The following is a 20,596-nucleotide window of genomic DNA, read 5'->3' on the forward strand; positions in this document are numbered from 1 at the left end:
AAGGCACAAAAGCGAAGAACATTTTTGTGTTCTGGGTAAACATGGTTTTTCTCAACAAAAAGTTACAAAAACTCCAGCTTTGCTATAAAGTTTTTAAAAAAACAAACAAAAGTTTTCTAATTGAAAGCAATACCGTCCTCACGCAATTGATGACGGAGAAAACAAATTCAATTTTCACCTTGAGACACCATTTTATTTCTAAAAATCTTTAGAATCCTTTTTAAATGAGCTCAAGTATATATTTATAATTCTATATAATTTGTTAAATAGTTTCATTCTACACTTGATACATTGTATATTTCTCACCTGGAAATATGAAAAAAAAAAAAAATTCACGACCAGAGAAAAAAAATCTCTAAAAACGAGTTATTGGAAGCGGAATAAAAATCGCAACTGACATGGTGCTGTGACGTATGATGATTTAAGAACATAATCATTCAGTAGTTTACGTATTTACAGCTGGAAGAAATTTGAACTTTTTTTCCCGCAGGAATTACAGCCGAAACCATGCAATTTCGGTAACTTCCATGGGAACAAAGCCGCCTGCATACTGTCAGCGTGACATGAATGCAGCGAAGGATAAAAGAAGTAAAATAAAATATAAAAATAACAAAGGATAAAATAATGGAGTATTTTTATATATTACAAAAATTGAATAAATTAATTATTTTGGAAAAAAATTATTACTTCTGGCAGTCAGGAGGTAAAATAAGAAGAAAGAGTAACATAGAAAATACTGGATTTAATAAGGAAAATATTGGAAGTAAGAAGGAAAATATTGGAATTAATAAGGGAAATGTTGGATTTAATAAAGAAAATACTTGATTTAATAAGGAAAATATTGGAATTAATAAGGAAAATACTTGTTTTATAAGGAAAATATTGGAAGTAAGAAGGGAACTATTGGATTTAATAAGGAAAAAAATGAATTAATAAGGGAAATATTGGAATTAATAAGGAAAATACTTGATTTAATAAGGAAAATATTGGAATTAATAAGGAAAATATTGGAATTAATAAGGAAAAAAATTGAATTAATAAGGGAAATATTGGATTTAATAAGTAAAATATTGGATTTAATAAGGAATATATTGGAATTAATAAGGAAAAAATTGAATTAATAAGGGAAATACTTGATTTAAAAAGGAAAATATTGAAATTAATAAGTAAAATATTGGATTTAATAAGGAAAATACTTGTTTTATAAGGAAAATATTGGAATTAATAAGGAAAATATTGGAATTAATAAGGGAAATATTGGAATTAATAAGGGGACGGAAAGTAGAACTGCAAACCTGCTTGATCTGACTTCCGGCAGCAGCAGCTGCAGCCTCCTCTGTGAGTTGATGTTTTTCATCAACTAGGAACAAAAATGTGGAAAATTGAGAAAATGCAGCAACTGCTAAACAGAGACTAAGATGAATCATGAATTTTGGGAAAAGGACAGTAAAAGGGATTTTAATTTAATATTAAATTCACTCGGTGTATAGACGGCCCCCGGTGCCGGATATCTGTTATATAGTTATATCGTTTTATTTGAGTCACTAATAATCTGACATTTCAGTTACAGAAAAAATGACCAAATTCTAGAACCCTGTGAGAGACGCCTGTTTCCGTTATAATAAACAGCTATCTTCCATAATAGAATAAACACATTTTTTTTTCTTTAAATGGACAAACTGTAGAAAAATCCAATTGAATTATTTTTATTTGTTTGGTAATTCATGTAATGTCTCTGCTTTCCCACGCTCTGTTTTTAGTTGGATTACAGCTCTGGGGGGGAAAAAGGGTGGATTTGACCAATGGGTAAGCAATCAAGTAGCGATTTACAGAGAAAACAGCGGCTGATACGACCGCTGTCATAAAGTAACGAGAAATAATATTTATAGGAGCTTTATGACATAATTCGGTATCGTTAGAAATGGTACAAAATGGTTTTGTGAAATGGAAGGCAGCGATAAAAATTGTTCTTGGGTTGTTTACCATCTAGAACCTTAAGGATTGTTCTTGATACATGGGGTGAAGAAGAAGAGAAGCTTCTCAATAGTAAAAACATGATATAAAATTCTAGTAAATCTAGTAAAGTATTAAAAGTAATAAGCGCTTTTTCTAATCGGCTTCTTAAGGATGATGGGAGTTGTAACCCCATATAACTGCGTAAACCCCGGTGCTCACAAATAATTTGGTTACAATCCAGATTCTGAATATGGGTGTTTTATAGGAGCCAGAAAAATGTAACTAGAAAAAAATATTTCTATCTAATCTGCAAATAACGGTATTTTTGGTAAAAGTGAATAAAAGGAATAAAAGTGTCCGGTTCCAAGTGAGATTTCTCTATCTTATAACAAGAAGGCTCATTATCAGCACTGGCAGCCAAGGCTCCTGGTTCGTTTGGCATGAATGGGACAGCGCTGCGGACTATGTTGGCGCTATATAACACAATAAATAATAATAGGAAGGTATCCTTAATCTATCAGGATAAATGGAGAATGATCCCTATGGGCCCAGCACGGGATATGTACATTGCTGACTATTCATTGCCGAAACCCAGCGGATATAAAGCGAGGGTCCTCTCCTTCTCTCACAGACTGTTAGCTACACACGCTTACACCTAATAGTCAGCCGGCCTGGTTTAATAATCACCGCACATGATCTAACGTACTTGGCCAACGTGCATGAGGAATGAGGACGTCTCCCACTGAACATGCGCGGGGGGGGGCAGCAGCTAGCGCTACACCCCAATAAGGTAACAATGTATCACAATGCTGAAAACCTGCTTTGGCTGTAGATGACGCAGGTGGGGCCGACGCCGTAGGAATGGTGACGGTACAGAGCATGCTGTGCGTCTCATGGAACGCGTGAAACGGGTCATACGGTGGTGACGGGAGATGATATTCACTAAATTCACTAATGGGGTGGCGGAAAACTCGTTATTTACCCTTCCTTTGGAACAACTGTAGACATAGCAAGTTGTACACCCCGTTACACTGGGAGTAACGTTCAGAGATCCAAGCTACAGCGTGCGGAAGACAAAGTGCTGTTAAAATAGTGCTGAACCGTGAGCGATGTGATCAGAAACAGCTTTAACCACATTAAACTTAGGTAGAAAGATACATTTTTGGTGCAAAGCGGCAATAAAATTCCCATGGAAACCAATTAAAAATATTCTACAGCTTGGGGGCAAATTCCATATACACAGCCCTCTTTGATTCTGTTATCCCAGAAGAAGATATCAAAAGTGCTGAAACTAAAAATAAAAGTCTGGATCAGCCTTCCAGCAGAAGTGGTAGAGGGTAATACAGTGGGGTAATTTAAACATGCGCGGGATAGACATACGGCTCCTGAATCTAAGACGAGACCAACGACTGATTAAGGTTTGAGTCTTTAAAGCAGGAGAAACGGGAGACTAGACGGGGGCCGAATGGGGCCGATCTGCCGGTAAATACTTAAGTCCTTAAAATGCCAGCAGTGCGGAGGCGACCAGAACACAGACTCTTAATGTGCTTCTCCCACGTCCAGCTCCAACTCGTACAAAGTACTTACTTTTGTGCTTAGATGGGGGACTGTGACGCGGTTGGGACGTCTGAGGCGGGGGGCTTTTTGGCTGCTCCTTTTGCCCCCAGTCTTCCTCCCAGTTTTTCTTTATTTTTTGTTCTTCGGCCGATATCCTCAAACACAAAATAAAAAAAAAGACAAGAGAGTGTGAGTGTTTCCTCAACCACGGCCGCTTAGGCTCGATGTACTAACTCCATACCAAGACGGTTACTTTTCTCTAGGAAGAAGCAAACAATTTGCTTGCTCTGCCCAGTTCGGTGTGGATTTGCCTCCTCGATTTTGTCGAGTCGGGACTGGATTTCAACTCAACTGGCAACTCGACTCGGCCCATATTTCTGGGACTCAATGAGTTCCAATGATTTGCAACTCAAAGAAAGTTGGGCATGACGAGGTCTTGAAACTTGGCCGACCCGAACTGGAAGAAGAGTCGAATAAATGGAGAATTCTCAAGACCCGAAGTCACTAGAGACTCTACTCTACCCTGTCTTACGTCTGAACGCTCCCGGCAATCAAAAGGTTAATGAATGTCCATTACTTTTCCATCTCCTTGCGGTATCTTTCTTCTTCCTCCACGACCTTCTGAGAGATTTCCACTTTCCTTCTGTTAAAACACAAACGCGTTGGAATAATCAATAACGGCAGACCTTCCGATGGAAGTCAGAGAATCCGGGTTTCCATTCCAGCTTCTTAATGTTAAGTAAAATGTAACAAACGCACAGCAAACGGTTCATTGAGAAGGCAATTGCCTACGGTGATCAGAAGAGACGTTAAGTGGACAGAGAAGGTTTCATAGAAACAAAACTATTTCAATATTGGATAAAAAAAACTATATATATATTCCTACAGAAACATTTGGACTATGAAGGGCGTACAGCAGGGCTGACTCTTACTGTCTTTCTTTCTCTTGTTGCTCCTTTAAGATTTTGTTGGTCTCCATCGCCATCCTTTTCTGCCGCAGAAGTTCCTGGCGCTCCAGTTCTCGCTGTCTCTGTTCTATCAGTTTTTCGTCTTCGGTCATAAACAGCTCTCGACCCTTTGAGCAGGAAACAGGTCAACGTAAATCAACCGGTGTTTCCCATCAACCAATACCGGGGTATGTCCCATTAAATGTAGAAGAACTTTCAAAATGGCACCCATTATGGTCCAATGCATAGTACTCGATGAGTCAAAGGGAAAGCTTCCCACCGCATTCTCTTTTACCATTCCATTCATCAATATACTGGCATGCTACGTGTAGAATTAAATTATGACCCAAACATTAGCGATCAGATGGTCAACATTTGAGACTCATCAACTATCTCGGCTGCGTTTCTCTGGAGAGAAGCCCCAAAGGGGGTGGATCGTCCCCATTTGAAATAAATCACGCCACGTGGACCACATCTGCATGTTTTTTACTCTGCGTTGAATGTTCTCGATACTTACAGCCCCCGATATGATGGTGAAAGTCAAACTTCGACTGCTTTTTAAGACTTTCACTGCCTGGTCAAAGAGAGAAAACCAAGGGGTTACACACAGCAGTCACATGCCGATGACATAAGAGTAGCTTATTATATGCGCTGCAAAATGATATCCAACAAGTATGACATCACTTTGAAGACATCACAATGCTTATACGTCAAAAAAACATTGGTTTTTAAGCAGATAGTTCCGAACATGTAGGAATTTACCTCTTTATGATCTATATTTGAGAAATCCACTCCATTCACTTCCACGATCTGATCCCCCACCTAAGACAGCAAAGGTGATCAATTAATATAACTTTTTTAGTCATTTCCAGCCTTATTTCATAACATTTTATATGTTTAGGCGGTGGCATGGATTTTATAAATGTACTATCGTCCGTCCACTGATTTACAAGTACAGCTCCACAAAATAAATAGCTGCTTTATTTATATTTCAATGATATAGCTGCATATATATAATATATAATATATACATATAAAACACACCTCTAATCCGACTTCAGCAGAGAGGGAGCGGGGTTTCACATTGCTGATGAAGATCCCTGGTTTCTGAGAAGGTCCACTGGAAATACTAAATATAAGAATATCTGCTTAGTGTCAATGAATGACCCTGAAAACCCCCATCTGTACATGAAAAAATGAATAACTAATAATATATATATATATATATATATAATAAAATAAATAATAATAAAACCCCCATCTGTACATGAAAAAATGAATAAATAATGATAATAATAATATATATATATATATATATAATAAAATAAATAATAATAAAACCCCCATCTGTACAAGCAAAAATGAATAAATAATGATAATAATAAAAAATAAATCTAATAAAATAAATAAATAATAATAATAATAATAATAATAATAAAACCCCCATCTGTACATGCCAAAATTAATAACTAATGATAATAATAATAATAAAATATATATATATATATATATAATAAAAAATAAATAATAATAATAATAATAATAAAACCCCCATCCGTACATGCAAAAATGAATAACTAATAATAATAATAAATAATACAATAATATTAATAATAAAATAAATATAATAAATATAATAAAATAATAAATATAATAATAATAATCATAATAATTAAATAAGCAGGTTTTATACCCCCAAAATTGACTGCCTTTGTAAAACACATCCAGAGCATTTATTGGATTTTTGAGACTTCATATGGTCGTCTAAGCTCATTATCCTTTGCGTTACACTCACCACACGATACATTAGTTAGAATATACAATGTATTGATTTTTTTTTAAAATGCGCATTGAATATTAGGAGATACGGAGTTAAATTCGAATGAAATGGATATGTATGCCAGTTCATTCCAAAAATTGTCCACTAGATGTCACACGAGTTTCACTACCAAAGGGGGTAGTTTTTAAATGTTAGTGGGAAAAAAATATCCCCTTACCTAATATATATATATATATATATATATACACCGGTACATTATATACATATTTATATATATATTCTATGTGGATTTTAGGTGCATTTTAACCGTTGTGACCATAATTTGAAAACCCGCTAGCAATGAAAGAGTTAACCAATCGCAAAAATGTATCACATGCGTTGGCGGTAAGAACCGACCCGAAGGTGGATACAGTTACATTTAATCCAAATAGTTTTAATTCTAGACTTTGATTAATTTAATCTTTTTTTTGCTACTTGGAAGGATCGGGGGGGGGGTTGGGGGGGGGTGATACAGACCTGCATCCTAAGCCTGTCGTTCCAACCAGACTGAGAAATACTTTCTTCTCCTTAACGTCTCTCCCTCCAGCCGACGCCAGACCCGCAACGCTGCTTTTTCCATCCTGCAAAACAGATACAATTGTAGCTATAACAGGATCCGCTTTAAATATTATTATCTTTTATTTATATGGCGCCAACGATTCCCGCAGCGCTTCTTACAGTCCCTACATTCAAAGGGTCTGACAAAACTAGAAGTGACGAGACATTAGGTAAAGAGGTCTCGTTTACAATACATGGTGCGTTATATATGTCATCCTATGAGTTTGATTAATATCCCTTGGCAGTATTTAACCCCTTAAGGACAATGGGCTGTCCTTAAACCCATTAAAAACAATGCGTTGTGAGCCGGTACATGTACAGGCTTTGTCAGTTCTCTTTGTGCTGTAGTTGAGTCCCATTGAGAAGACTACAAGACCCTGAAATTTAAATATTAAGAACAAAGCATGCACTTGTAGGGTGTCGTATAATGGGGGATACTTAGCCCCTTGTGTAATAAACTAAAGAATGGCACTTTGAGACCTTTAATTAATGCGTTCTTCTCACTATAAGGAGCTTCTCCCACCACCGTATTGAGAATGATGAGAACTAGGCAGCTCAATGCCAGGCAGCAGCCATACAGCCGGCATGCCTGGCATTAAAGAGGTTATTGACGTGCATTTAGTTTTCATTTTGTGATTTGTAGGATTCTGGTTACTGTTTGGCTCCCATGCCACGCTTCGGAGCGCTTTTATTTTCTTTGGCATAAGACATCTAACGAGCCAGTCGCTTACGTGACCCATCGCCTAGAAAACCCAACTAAAAAAAAAAATAAAATAACGAGCGGAGGATACGTTGGAGAAAGGCGTTTGAAAACGATACGAGCAGCCGCCTGCGTATTACTGAATTTCTGGCATCTGCAGAGGACAAAAGAAGAAATCAAAAAATACGAGAGCTTTGGGAGAGCTTATAAGATTTAAAGAGCTGGGGTTTCAGACGTGCAAACTGTTACGTGACGACTTAGCGTGTATCCCCTGAGCTGCAGAAAGCACTGTACAGAAAGGCAATAAAGCCTGACCGCTGATGCATGTCCAACATTTTAAACGGGGAACAATGTATTAAATCGGAGATACCCGATAAACCCAGTTTTCTGGCAAGAATCCACCTAAATGTGTACAACGGCGCTTTGTTTGTTGCGAGGGTGCCGAAGGGGTTAATTAAGCACTCCGATCATTAAAGCGGAATTATCCCATTTTCCCAGATTCTCATTATTATATCTATTTGCATATTAATTATATGTTCCCCCCCACCATAAATATTATCATTTCCCATTGTGTCGCCATCTTGGTGCCCCAACACAATTAGTGCAGAAGTTAACGCTCAATTATACTCCGATCCCATTATTAATGAGTGACTTTCTTGGCGCCGTCAGACTCCGCGATTGCTCGCGAGCCACAGGATGCGGACGCGAAATTCACTTACTTCTGTCTCCGACACGAATTGATCGGCAAACTGCCACTTCAGAGGCTCCTCCGCCAAACTGCCGGGAAAGAGCAACATTTTTGCAGATTTTTGTTAAAAATTCTCATAACGAATATATATATATTTTAGGCAGTTCATGTAGAATGGGTCAAGAATTACTTAATCAAACCCAACAGAAATTCCTTCACAGCCTCAGTACACCGTTTGGTGTGAAATTCCACCATTTTTGCTGTTGGGAGACATTATTATAAGAAGACAGGCGGAAACCATGGTTACGACTAAAGAATAATGTGTTCTTTAAAAAATCCTTATCTATGGGTCTGGCTTTGCTTGAACCGAAACTAACTTTTAAAACATTATTAGGAATTACAATGAGTTGGGACACAGATTGACCCAGAGCAGCGCCCCAGCCGCCCCTTTACTACTTACCTTTGTGGCCGCCATCTACCAAGCTGAGTGCCAGCGGATGACGTCATATGATGTCATTATGGAGGTTGTGCCGGTTAGGCAAAGCACTCCATTGTGTGTTGGGATTGGTTACAAAGGAGGGCTCTAATCACCCAATAGGACAATTAGACCCCTGATTATACAGCAGAGGGGCTGCCACCCCCCAGGAACTGTTACCCCAAGCGCAGCGTAGGTATTTATTACCTTTTAACGGGGATCATTCCGACATCTGTAAAAATAACGAATGAATGTGATGTCAGACCAGCAGCCACCTCATCAAATAATCTTATTGTCTCCGATTATAGAAGGAAGACTTACGTCTGACTTTGATGGACACAATCTTTTTTGTCCGGATGAGGTTGATTACTTCCTCGTGGGTGCAGGAAGATATGGAGTAACCGTTTATCCGTACGATTTCATCACCGATCTTCAAGGAAACAGACAAGCGACATTGGGAATTAATTAATAAAGTCAAGCGTATCCATCAGGCCCCCGTCTAGTCGTCCGTTTCTCCTGCTGTAAAGACTCAAACCTTAATCAGTCGTTGGTCTCGTCTTAGATTCAGGAGCCGTATGTCTATCCCATGCATGTTTAATACCCTCACTGTATTACCCTCTACCACCTCTGCCGGGAGGCTGTTCCTCTTATCTACCACTCTCTCATTACGCTTGTTGCCCCACGTCCGAGGAAGAGAAGAAAGAAAAGAGAATAAATAGAGAGAGCGATCCTTCTGTCAGCCTCTAACGTATTTTGTTAGGGGTTATTTTAACTGTAAATGATAAATAATTGTAACTAATTAATGATTAATTATACAGCAAACATTATATAAAAACTAAAAATGAAAACTAAGAAAGTAGAAAAATAAAAAAATAAAAATGGAAAAACGATATTCACATGGATGGGACTTCTGGGCGTTTGTTTAGCGAGACACGGGAGAGATTCAGCCTTTTGATAAATAAAAGTCTTTCTTGTTGTGAAAATGGTATGATCCAGCGTTTACCCGACAGCAGCCATTGTTTCGGTATAATGGAAAAAATTCACCGGTCGGACAAAAGCGCGATGGTATCACGAAGCTTAATCATCGCCATTAAAGGAAACAGGACAGGGAAAGAAAAGATTCCGCGATTGGAACTCCTCAGTAATGCCGGTTCCATTTTGTTTCGAACGGTAACCGCATTATCCTCCTGCCCTGATGTTCTAAGAACAGAAAGGAAATCGAGAAGGCGTTATTCCGCTGGGGGTTTTACAAATGGTAGTGAATAGCGAAATTTTAGCATGATCTATAACAAAAAGGGCTGAAGACTAAAACCGAGAGACCCCCGACGAGATATAATTGCCATGGGGATCCAATTACGACAAAGAAGAATGAAATTATATTAAAGCCTGAGAATCCCGAGAACGAAGTTACTAGAAAAAAGTGGTTATTTTTTTCTTCTTCTTTTTCTTCTTCTTCCATGTTTATCTTTATTTGAGGTTTTAAAAACGCGTGGAGAAATGATTACGTTAGCCGGGTGGAATTTCAGCACTAGCTGGATTTACCGTTAAGAATGTCTTAGAACAATGGAGTGTCAGTTCGCTGTCTTAGGAAGGCTTAGAAAGGACTGATTATTGTCTGTCGCAAAGTTACCTAAAGCCGTTTCTTTAATAGAACCGACCGATGTCTGTAAGTGACTGGAGATGAAATAATCAAAAATATTGCAAAAAAACCCCATGTTGTTCATTATTATTACTCTGGGAAAGACTTAAAGCTTCAGGACCTTATCAGGAAGTGAAATCCAAACACAAAATGATTGCGTTATTGGAAAAAATATCTAAATTTAAAGGAGAACAATATGGAGGAAGCTCAACCCTAATCGTCCCATGTTCACCGGAGTCCAAGGGTTGGGGAGGAAGGTGGCAGTCGCCCTGCTGCCCAACGACGAAGCCGATCGGCCTCTTAGTGCCGGGATAGGACGTCAATATCGTGGCAGAGATGCTGAAGGGGGATACCCAGACATTTTGGACAATGCTCGGCTTCCAACTTTGGGGAAGAAGCTTTTCTATTCGTTATGGCTGCACCCCAGCGTACAAAGCAAGCTCCATAAAGACACGGTTGGATGAGTTTGGGGTGGAAGAACTTGACCGGCCGCACAGAGCCCTGACCTCAACCCCATCGAACACCTTTGGGATGAACCGGAATGGAGCCGGGTGTCTCGCCCAACATCAGCGCCTGACCTCACAAACGCTCTACTGGATGAACGGGCAAAAATTCCTACAGAAACTCCCCAAAATCTCGTGGAAATCCTTCCCAGAAGAGTGGAAGCCGTTATACCTGCAGATGGGGTACCAACTACATAATAATGTATATGTTTTAAGAATGTGATGTCATCAAAGCCCCTGTTGGTGTAATGGTCAGGTGTCCCAATACTTTTGTCCATACAGTGTTTTTCTATATACATGCATTTAAACCAGGAATACAGAACGGTTATCGTTAGATAGAGAATGGAGATCTTTTTTATATTGAATGTCATGAAAGGCAAGAAGGTCCTACAAAGAAACCATCTGAGTTCCTTTCTCCGCGGAGCTATCTGTGTGTCTGGATCTTGTTTTACGTCTGGATCTTTCTTTAGAGTTTTTATCAGACTTGGGATTCCCTGAGTGAGACTCGCCTGATACTTTCTTTGCATAAGTGAACTCATAGCGGACTTTTATTATCCCAAGAACAGAGCTTTCATTCAATCTCGCCCCGCGCCCACTAAACTATAAACACTTTTCCAGGTGGTTTTGCACAGAACCTGCAACATTCTTTTTACGTACAAATCTAATTGTCTTCGGGTTAAAAAAAAGAGATTTTTCATATCACCGATATCCACATTTTTGGTTAATTTGTAAGTCGGCGCATGCACGCGTCTATACTGCTTTTGTGAGGTTGATGTCACGAGAATTTGCTGTCCCTTTAAATATTTTATCTGTCATCTAAGTGGTTAAATCATCAACGGGGCAAATAAAACCAAGAATCCCATGCATTTATTACGCAGAGGTAATTAGTCCGGCTATTCCTCCTGTACTTTGAACGCCCAATAAAATAACAGAGAAATTAAAAGAAAGGTTCGTTAAAATCATAGCGGGTGTAACAAGAAAACTCCCCCCGACGTCAGCGTGCAGTCCTGCCGGAGCCCCACAAGGGAAGGCTCCGGGTAGCTGAAGAAGTTCCCAGGTAAGCCTATAAATTACATCAGTGTCAAGCCCCTGGCGGCCACAATTGTTATCAGTCATGTTATATTTTATTTGGCTTTCCCGGCTCAAACACCACGCTGAGCTGATGCTTTATGGCGATGCTAATGAAGTCCGTTGCTCCATAGACTTTCATTAGTCAGAGAGTCCGACTGGGTGACTAAGACTGAGTCATTCTATTGTTCCCCACAGGCAGTATGATAAGGAGTCGGGGTGTTTAGTAGATCGGGGATCAGATAACAGAGCGAGAATCATACAAACGGCTGATATGCAGCTGCCTGGAAACTTTATATTATGGGGCAAAAACTACAACTGGTTAAAAAAACAGTGCAATATTTTTTTAATCTGATAAAATAAAACCTTAGTATGAATTCTCTTTTAAAACAACCCGGTCATTCCATGTCAATGTCTTACCTGAAGTCCGGCATTATCTGCCTGTCCCTCTTTCATTATGTGTGAGATATAAAGTCCACAATTAAACTCCAACCCGCCTCTGACGCTGAGCCCGAGCCCGTCAGGGTGTGAGCGATCCAGCTTGACTTCCCTCAACTTCCTGAAAAAAAGGAATCATTTTTAAATATTTTTTATATGATAGAATATAAAAACTTTACAATTTCTAAACTTTACACCTCTTAAACTTTACACTTTATAAACTTTACACCTCTTAAACTTTACACTTTATAAACTTTACACCTCTTAAACTTTACACTTTATAAACTTTACACTTTATAAATGTTACACTTTATAAACGTTACACTTTATAAAATTTACACCTCTTAAACTTTACACCTCTTTAACTTTACACTTTATAAACTTTACACTTTATAAACTTTACACTTTTCACTAAATCTCTTCCATCAATAAGTAACTCAAATTACTTGAAAGTATTATTAATAGGCATCATGTACGCAAAAGCAGTGTAGGAATTTTGTCAAAAACATGTCCTAAAATGGGACAGACAGGCTTCAGAATTTTTTTTATTTTACACATATTAGGTTAAACCAGGGGTAGGCAATCTTCGGCTCTCCAGATGTTGTGAACTACATTTCCCTTGATGCTTTGCCAGCATTATGACTGTAAGAGCATTATGGGAGATGTAGTCCACAACATCAGGAGAGCCGAAGATTGCCTACCCCTGGGTTAAACCATTTTCAACCAAAGGTAGAATGATGGCAAAAAGGAAAAGGGATCATTTTTCCTCTAAATCCATAAAAACGACATGCAAAATAACTTCAGTCTTCCCCTTACCTTGATCGTTTTGGCGTCAGCTGGTCATACTCAACTTGATGCTTTAATGGGATGAGAGGGCGAATGGCATCAAAGAGAGGCAGGCGAGATGGGTCGCTGATGACGAGCTTTAGATCTCCGACGAATACGGGGAGATTCATGGACCTGAAAGTTTAAAATAGCTTGTAAAACAATCATCATTCCATCTCGCTCTCTAAAATTAACCAAACGATCCCGTCCTGAGACACTGGTCCTCCCAAACTCTTCATTGGCCCAACTAAAATAGATTGACAGCCGACAGCCTTTAGTGATGAACAAAATGGGGAGAAGAAGACGTTATAATCACCACCCACCACAATGTCTAATTCTTTTTAGTTTATTAACCGATGACCATGCTTTCTATAAATATGAAATACTTTGACCCAAGATAAGTATTAGAATATGTAATCGGAACTGCATGACCCAAAGAGGATATTAAATGATATTTATACAGACTCAAAAAATAATATCCCATAAAAATTCACATATTTTAATAATAACCTATTTCATTGAACTTACAAAAAATACCATATACATAAAATATATATAAATATATGTAATTTGTATTCCATATTTTTATGCTACTTTAATATGACTTTAATAAGATGTTGTGCCAGATGTTTAGATTGTATGATGTCATAATACCAGAAACATTATTCACATTATACCGGTACTTTTGGTTCTTACATTGAACTTTTTTTTGGAATTACATTTTTCCGTTAACTCTTTCAGAAAGAAAAAGCGAACTGAGGTGCCGTGTTTAGGTTGAAATCTCTATGAATGGTTGAAGTCAAACCGATACATTTGCTAATCTTGGAACTCTTCGGAAAAAAAAAAACCATGTGAATTATTAAGAACCCCAATTCACGGCGGCTTAATCAGTTACGAGGAAGGCTTTATTCATACAGAACAATCGCACGCTCTGCTCGCTGAAACTGAAACGGGTCCGCGGTGCTTCATGGAAACGTCAATCTACCGCAAGAATATTAATTAAGCGGAAATAACAAGGAACGTCTGGCATGTTTTTCATTTGATAAAAGTCTCATGGATTGAGAAATGGCATGGGCAACGTTTACTAATTCTATATATAATGGAAATTCCGAAGCCGAAACGCCATGACATAGAGGCATTTAGCAAGTAGACCTCATTCCTGGACCATAGGTGCCAAGAGTCTCCACCAGCTTTTGGTCGTCCAAAGATTTGCAGTGCGAGAGCTGGACTCCCACCCGTGAGTTGGGTCTGTCTCAAGCTTTAGACAAAGGAAGGGTTTCACTTCATTCTGGTAACACAATGGGTGTCTAGAACGTTGGTTCTAAAACAAGGTTCTTCAGAAAGCAACGATCTAACACGAGGGGAGCCCCAAATACTAAAGGGGTCCAAGAATCCTCTTTTAGAGCCATCCGTCTCGTTATTATTTCTTGTGGCTCATTCAGTAAGGGGTCCGGAAAACAAAAGAAAACTTTACTAATAATTAAGAACAATTAAGTGAAAATTGCTTCCATTATTTCAAAAATTTCCCTGTGAATAAGATCATAAATTTCTTCGACGGTTTCTTTTTTATAGAATTCCAAACTTGTTAAATTGATCGGATTCTAATTCCAAAATAATCGAGAATTCTCACTCCATTTTTCAATTTACCGGTATTCCCCTCCCCCCTCCAACTATTGAGTTTGAAAAGTCATAACTTTTGGCAAGAAAGAATGAGACGTGAGATCGTTACTTACTGGTAGTACATCCGGAGTACGTCGTAGAGATAATCTTTTTCTGCATCGTTGTCGATACATTTTTCAACCTAAAACAGACCCGATTTTGTCATTACCGACCCAAATATTTTGTTACATAAACATCGTACATAAATATTTAGCAATTCAATAAACGCCCACCATCTGAAATCTGCAGCCACGTGAGAGGCGCTCCTTAAACGCATTTAATATATAATATAATATTTCTTGCACGTTGTAATGTAAGTATTTAACCCTTTAATGCATCCCCCCTACCTGACGTTGAATGTATTGTTGGAAAAATATTTTCAGAAATCTTTTCGGCCACCGATCGATATAACACATGTTTCCGATCGGAAGGGGACCCCCTGAAACCCAGGTTCCGGGGAGCAGATGGCAAAGGAAGGATCGGTGCAGAAGAACGTTCCGGAGAATTGTTATCGTCTTTGCGATGCCCTCGTCCGGTAAGTGTTTTTTTTCCAGCTCCCTTTGGTGTGCAGCGATGGGAACCGGGATCGGATTACCCCTCATTGACCGACGGGTGGAATATTCAGAATTCAGCTTTGGAGCGTTCATTAGGATGGGGTTAACGGTGACTATTTATACTTAACCCATGATTTAAAAGAACCCTCATTACTAGTAAATACAAGTAGGACAGGGGGTGGCAATAATAAAAAAAATAATATTAAAATTAAATAATATATTTATTTTTTAATATATTTTTATATTTTTTTACCAGTTTGGGACACGGATCAGTCATACGGTGCGTATGCCTCTAAAATAATCTGAATAATCACATGGCGCAGATAAACTGGTCTATACACACATTGTGCTTTCATTAAATTGTATTTCATGTATGATGTCAGATAAATGTCATAGCTAAAGGTTCTTGGGTTTGCCGTGATGTCACAACCTTGTAAATAAGAAACGGACGGTCAACGTCCTACGGCTATAAGAGCATCATAAATTCCAAGCCGCGTCAGCGGTGGAGGTTAGATGAACCCAGTCTTCATGTTTTCTTTTTAGAACCTGGCTAATCTCGAAGATGTTGCCAAAGACGGATTAACGGCTATTTGGAAACCTCAACACCCCCAATGGCATCAAATAAAAAAAATGGGGGCTTCCCAAGCCTAGGAGAGCGGAGTCGGCCAGAATCTGAAATTCTTCCCATTGGAAGGACCTATGAGAATGGGATCTTTTTTCAATATTAGGAAATTACAAAAGTAATCAATTGAGCTTAACCCCTTAATGACAAAGCACATGTCATTGTACGGGCTCAAATGCATTGTTTTCAATGGGTTTAGGGACCGCCCGTTGTCCTTAAGGGGTTAATGTTCTCTAGAATGTGCTTTTTCTGAAAGTTGGACAACGACGAGATCAATAAACTGTAATTGATCTTAACGGGCGATTAACATTCAGTTGAACTGAAAATGGAAACCAACCATTGGTAAAAAGTAACCAATAATTGTGACAAGTAAAGTAAAAACCAAATAATACTCCTAGAAATCGCAGGTAAATGTCGTGTAGATATCACGCGAATGTATCCTAAACACGTTCTTCTATCTCACAGTCTCTGAGAACAAAACAAACTGATTCTAAGGGCAAATGTATGACCCGGGGACCTCCTTCGACACAACAGGACAAACTATTAATTAAATACTTAATGTTCAGTAGAGGAGCCGATGTCTCCAGTAAGGGCAGTAATGATACGGAATTCACAGATAAGCAATCCTGTTATGGTGAAATGTGTTAAATAAATGTGGCTAAATCTGGGTAAAAATAAACCAAAAAAATATATATTTCGAGCCGGGAACTTTTTTTTTTTGACCCGGTTGTTAAATGTATGTTAGGTGAACAGATTCAGCTTTGATTTATTCAGCAAAATAACAGAAAACGATTAATAGACCATATTTTTATATATAAGAAAATAATGGGAATTATTACTTATTATGATCTTCACAATCATGCCAGGAAACTCTCTGAACTTCACCAGGAGGCTTTGAAATCAGAGGGGATTATCGGGGGGGGGGTCCCTGTCTGCTTAATCTCTGCAGCGTCTGGCTATGCCAACATCTTGCCCCTATTTGGGGCTATTCTTGCCCCTTTCTCATTCTTGCCTCCTTTAAGGAGCCGGAGACGTAAAGCTCCATTAGAGTAGCTATAGATAGTTTGCCTTTGTTTTCTGTCTTGAACTACCAAGATGCTGCTACTGTTTCCAATAGTGACATCCCTGCTTGACCTCAGGTATCTCAATTAAGGATCTTGGTTCCTTGGTAGCATGAGGACCATTGTTACATCCAACTGGTTGCCTCATCTGGAAAGTCACCTTGTAGAATCTTCATCGTAGATTATAGAAGCTCTCATTATTTTTAAAGTTCTTGCTAAAAATATCCCATTTTTTTTGTAGATAAACCGGAATCAGAGGTTTACGGAACCTCGGTGGTTCTGCTCTCATTGTGTTCAGTAATTGCTATTCTGAGCCAAATCGCAAAAATCTGAATTTCAATGACCATTGAGCAGACGGAGCAGCTGATCCCAGCCCTGACCCATGTGTCCGGCAGCCTTTCCTATTACGCAATCATGATTAGAATCCCAAGGGGCCAGAAGACCGGCCACCCAGGCTAATGAAATCTATAAAGCAAACAACATCGACCCTCTAGTATTGCATTTAAACCGGGATTTGTCTGCTTTTTAATGGTTGGCGCAAAGGGCAAACCCATCATTCAGAAGACACTCGTAGGACTCACTCCACAAGAGCCCGTTCAATTTCCATCAATTCTTACGGCTACTAAATTACCTCCGGGGCAATTCCTCTGCTTTATTGCTCTGCGTTAAGCCGTTAACATATATATCGCTCGGATGAGATTTAACCGCTGCACCAAATTGGCAATAAATTGTGGTTAGGAGGGCAAATTGTCGACAACGTGGGAATTTATTAAAGATATTTAAAGGAGATCTGCCCGGAAAGGCTTCTATTCCCCCCCCCAAGAAACCCTATGGTTATTTTGTAACATTCTATTTCAGTGAAACCTGACTTATCTATTTTTATATTAAATACATTTTATGTTATGTCTGTTTTGTGACATCATCAGAAGTAATTTTTAGGGAAGAAACTTGATTTTAGGAAGATCACAAAAAATCTTATTTCTATGCTGTATAGTATGAATAAAAAACTCATATTTTTACATTTTGAATTTGAGAATCTCCTTTTATTTTGCTCTTTGCCCCTCTTAGCAGCCTTCTTCCATTTACTAATCTCACTACATGCGCCGAATGATGTATCCATGTTTGTCAGCCCCTTACATATATGTACATTTTATTTGTTTACGTAAATGAGTATATTACGGGATATTTAAATATTACACGGTGAGCAGGTAAGTTTACTGACAAGCTTTTAACCCTAAAATGTTTTCCAAATTGAAGCTGAACCGGTTCCGTTATAATGATTCATGAAAATCAACGAACAAATGACATCAGAGGGATGCGCCGGTACATCGTGGGTCTCGACAATCCTGACGCTCCGTTCATTTTCATCTTATTTCATGAATTAAGAGCAGGGCACGTATTATAAAAGGGGATTTAAATCATTTGATCAAATATGTGTCTAAATTCAGCTGCCATTGCTAAAGCCCCATTGGCTGAATCCTGCATTACAGCGACCAATAGGATCCAAGTACAAGAAATGAACTTCTGTTTCTTCATCTCAACCAGGTAGATCACCTCTAGATTCCATGGTTAGATCCCTAATCCACTTTTCCCAGTGGAAACAAATCCAGTCGCCCGTTTCTCCTGCTGTAAAGACTCAATCAGTGGTTGGTCTCGTCTTAGATTCAGGAGCCGTATGTCTATCCCATGCGTGTTTAATACCCTCACTGTATTACCCTCTACCACTTCTGCTGGGAGGCTGTTCCGCTCATCTACCACCCTCGCAGTAAAGTACTTCCTAGCACTAGACTCACCAAGCTTTTTTGCACACCAACAGACTATATTAGCACATTTATTTCTGCGTTTCTGAAACTCTCTCTAAGTGTTTATGGAAATTACATTTCTTTAGCTTCGATCAATGCCTGTCATATCCGACGGGACATCTGATATATATATAGATATACATATAGCACATATATATATATATATATATATATATATATATACCAAATACCAAATCGTGAACACTAAGGGATTTTTCTTTTCCCATTAAAGCAGATCGTATGGCACTCTCTGCAAAAACACATACACATTATCCACATTACCCTTGGTATAAGGACAAAGAAGGGGTTAACTAAAGAATTTATTCTATCATTTAGACTTATCAATAATTAAATCTCACTCCTTATTAGCCATCAGCAACACAAGTTAAATTATATAAGCCGGCGAAATCTGCCTTTTGATATACAAAGGGTTAAATTCATATTTTTTATATCCGCCGTTACAATCCATATTCCTGATCTGATCTGTTCCATGAGATTTTAAAGGTAACACTGCGCGTGCCGGCTTGTAATATTTTTGTGCATATTCCTTATAGAAGGCGTTAACCTATTAAATGCCAGACTGTGCACATCCCATCCGTGCGACCGCTGCTACATATTCCTCGGCCCAAGAGCTTGCCATTTGAAAGTTGCGTTCTATTTGATTTCCGAATTAAAATTTAAAAAATTAGAGCTACTATGAATGCGCGTCGCTCCTTAAGAGCATGGCGTAGAAAGGGTTACTTCTTAGTCACGCTCAGGTAATTGTAGCTGCTATGGCTAACAGATAGCGCAGGGTCCATAGGTCAAGTCAAGTGTCTTGAAAGCCGGAAACATTCCCGGGATTAAATAAAAACCCTGAAATTCAATGTTTATGTATTTAAAGGACCCGGCTTGTGATGCGCCGGCCCGCTGGGGGTCCGCGGGGCCCTTACCTTATGCCTGAACTCTCTGGCTATCTTCTTGTCCATTGTTGTGAGGCTGCCGGGAGCAGCTGACAGGTGGATAGAGTATCACAACAGCAACGCTCTGCTCCGGCCTCCGGGCTGCGTATGCAAAGCAGCCTCCGAGCCTCTCGCACAAGCAACTTTCCCATTGGTCGGGACAGGACTGCTCCCTACTGGCCTATAAAAGCCGGCCTGCGATTGGCCAGAGATACTCCCCCCTGGGTGGCATTCTCGGGGCTGGTGTCAAAAGAAAAGACTTAACTTCCCCTAGCCTGCCAGAGAGATGCAGCCCTTCCCGGGGATTGGGGCTGCTCGCTGACCTTCTGATACTTTGTATCCATGCAAAGGATTCTATCACAGGAAGAACAATAAGAAGAGCATTTAAAGACCACAAATGAAACATTATATTCAATACACGACGATTAATGATCTAAACATAGAGAATCCCTCCAAATTATTTTAAAAAATGCAGGACTACATAGACTTTATGAGAAAAATATGGAGTTTTTTTTAATGTTTTTTTCATCTTTTAATCAGGGTTTGCTGTCCCTGATATCCCCACTAAAGAGTAACCCTCTGTGAGTGCTTTAATATGCATTCTGCACAAATAAAGGGCTTACCTGAGGTAGAAGCTGCAGCTTCCCTCCTTCTCCAAGGTCTGGCGATTCTGGCCACTGATTGGCTGCTTGCATGTGCGCAGGCAATAGCTGGTGATTGGTGGAGGGGGCAAAAGCATATGGGGGTATTCTGCAGATTCCCCCTCTGCATTTACAAAAGGGAC

The 20,596-nt window shown here is 39.0% G+C and overlaps 1 protein-coding gene across 5 annotated transcripts in view; it reads right to left on the bottom strand.

Annotated features, from left to right (window-relative positions):
* The window catches only part of USH1C (USH1 protein network component harmonin), a 37,048-nt gene extending 17,109 nt beyond the window's left edge, over positions 1-19,939 (bottom strand). For 4 of the 5 annotated variants that reach the window (XM_053449611.1, XM_053449617.1, XM_053449614.1 and 1 more), the window contains exons 1-15: positions 19,804-19,939; positions 14,907-14,974; positions 13,165-13,308; positions 12,331-12,469; positions 9,022-9,130; positions 8,908-8,932; positions 8,257-8,314; positions 6,757-6,860; positions 5,505-5,589; positions 5,223-5,282; positions 4,978-5,034; positions 4,446-4,588; positions 4,091-4,156; positions 3,544-3,668; positions 1,296-1,360 (exon numbers count right to left, since the gene is read on the bottom strand). In XM_053449611.1, the coding sequence (XP_053305586.1) occupies positions 1,296-1,360; positions 3,544-3,668; positions 4,091-4,156; positions 4,446-4,588; positions 4,978-5,034; positions 5,223-5,282; positions 5,505-5,589; positions 6,757-6,860; positions 8,257-8,314; positions 8,908-8,932; positions 9,022-9,130; positions 12,331-12,469; positions 13,165-13,308; positions 14,907-14,974; positions 19,804-19,839 (1,284 nt within the window). In that variant the 5' untranslated portion in view covers positions 19,840-19,939. The remainder of the gene's footprint in view (positions 1-1,295; positions 1,361-3,543; positions 3,669-4,090; positions 4,157-4,445; positions 4,589-4,977; positions 5,035-5,222; positions 5,283-5,504; positions 5,590-6,756; positions 6,861-8,256; positions 8,315-8,907; positions 8,933-9,021; positions 9,131-12,330; positions 12,470-13,164; positions 13,309-14,906; positions 14,975-19,803) is intronic. The other variant, XM_053449616.1, reaches the window with a different exon arrangement.
* Positions 19,940-20,596: the final 657 nt, after the last annotated feature.

The sequence above is a fragment of the Spea bombifrons genome, chromosome 10 (genome assembly GCF_027358695.1).
Source record: "Spea bombifrons isolate aSpeBom1 chromosome 10, aSpeBom1.2.pri, whole genome shotgun sequence".
Taxonomy (NCBI): Eukaryota; Metazoa; Chordata; class Amphibia; order Anura; family Pelobatidae; genus Spea; species Spea bombifrons.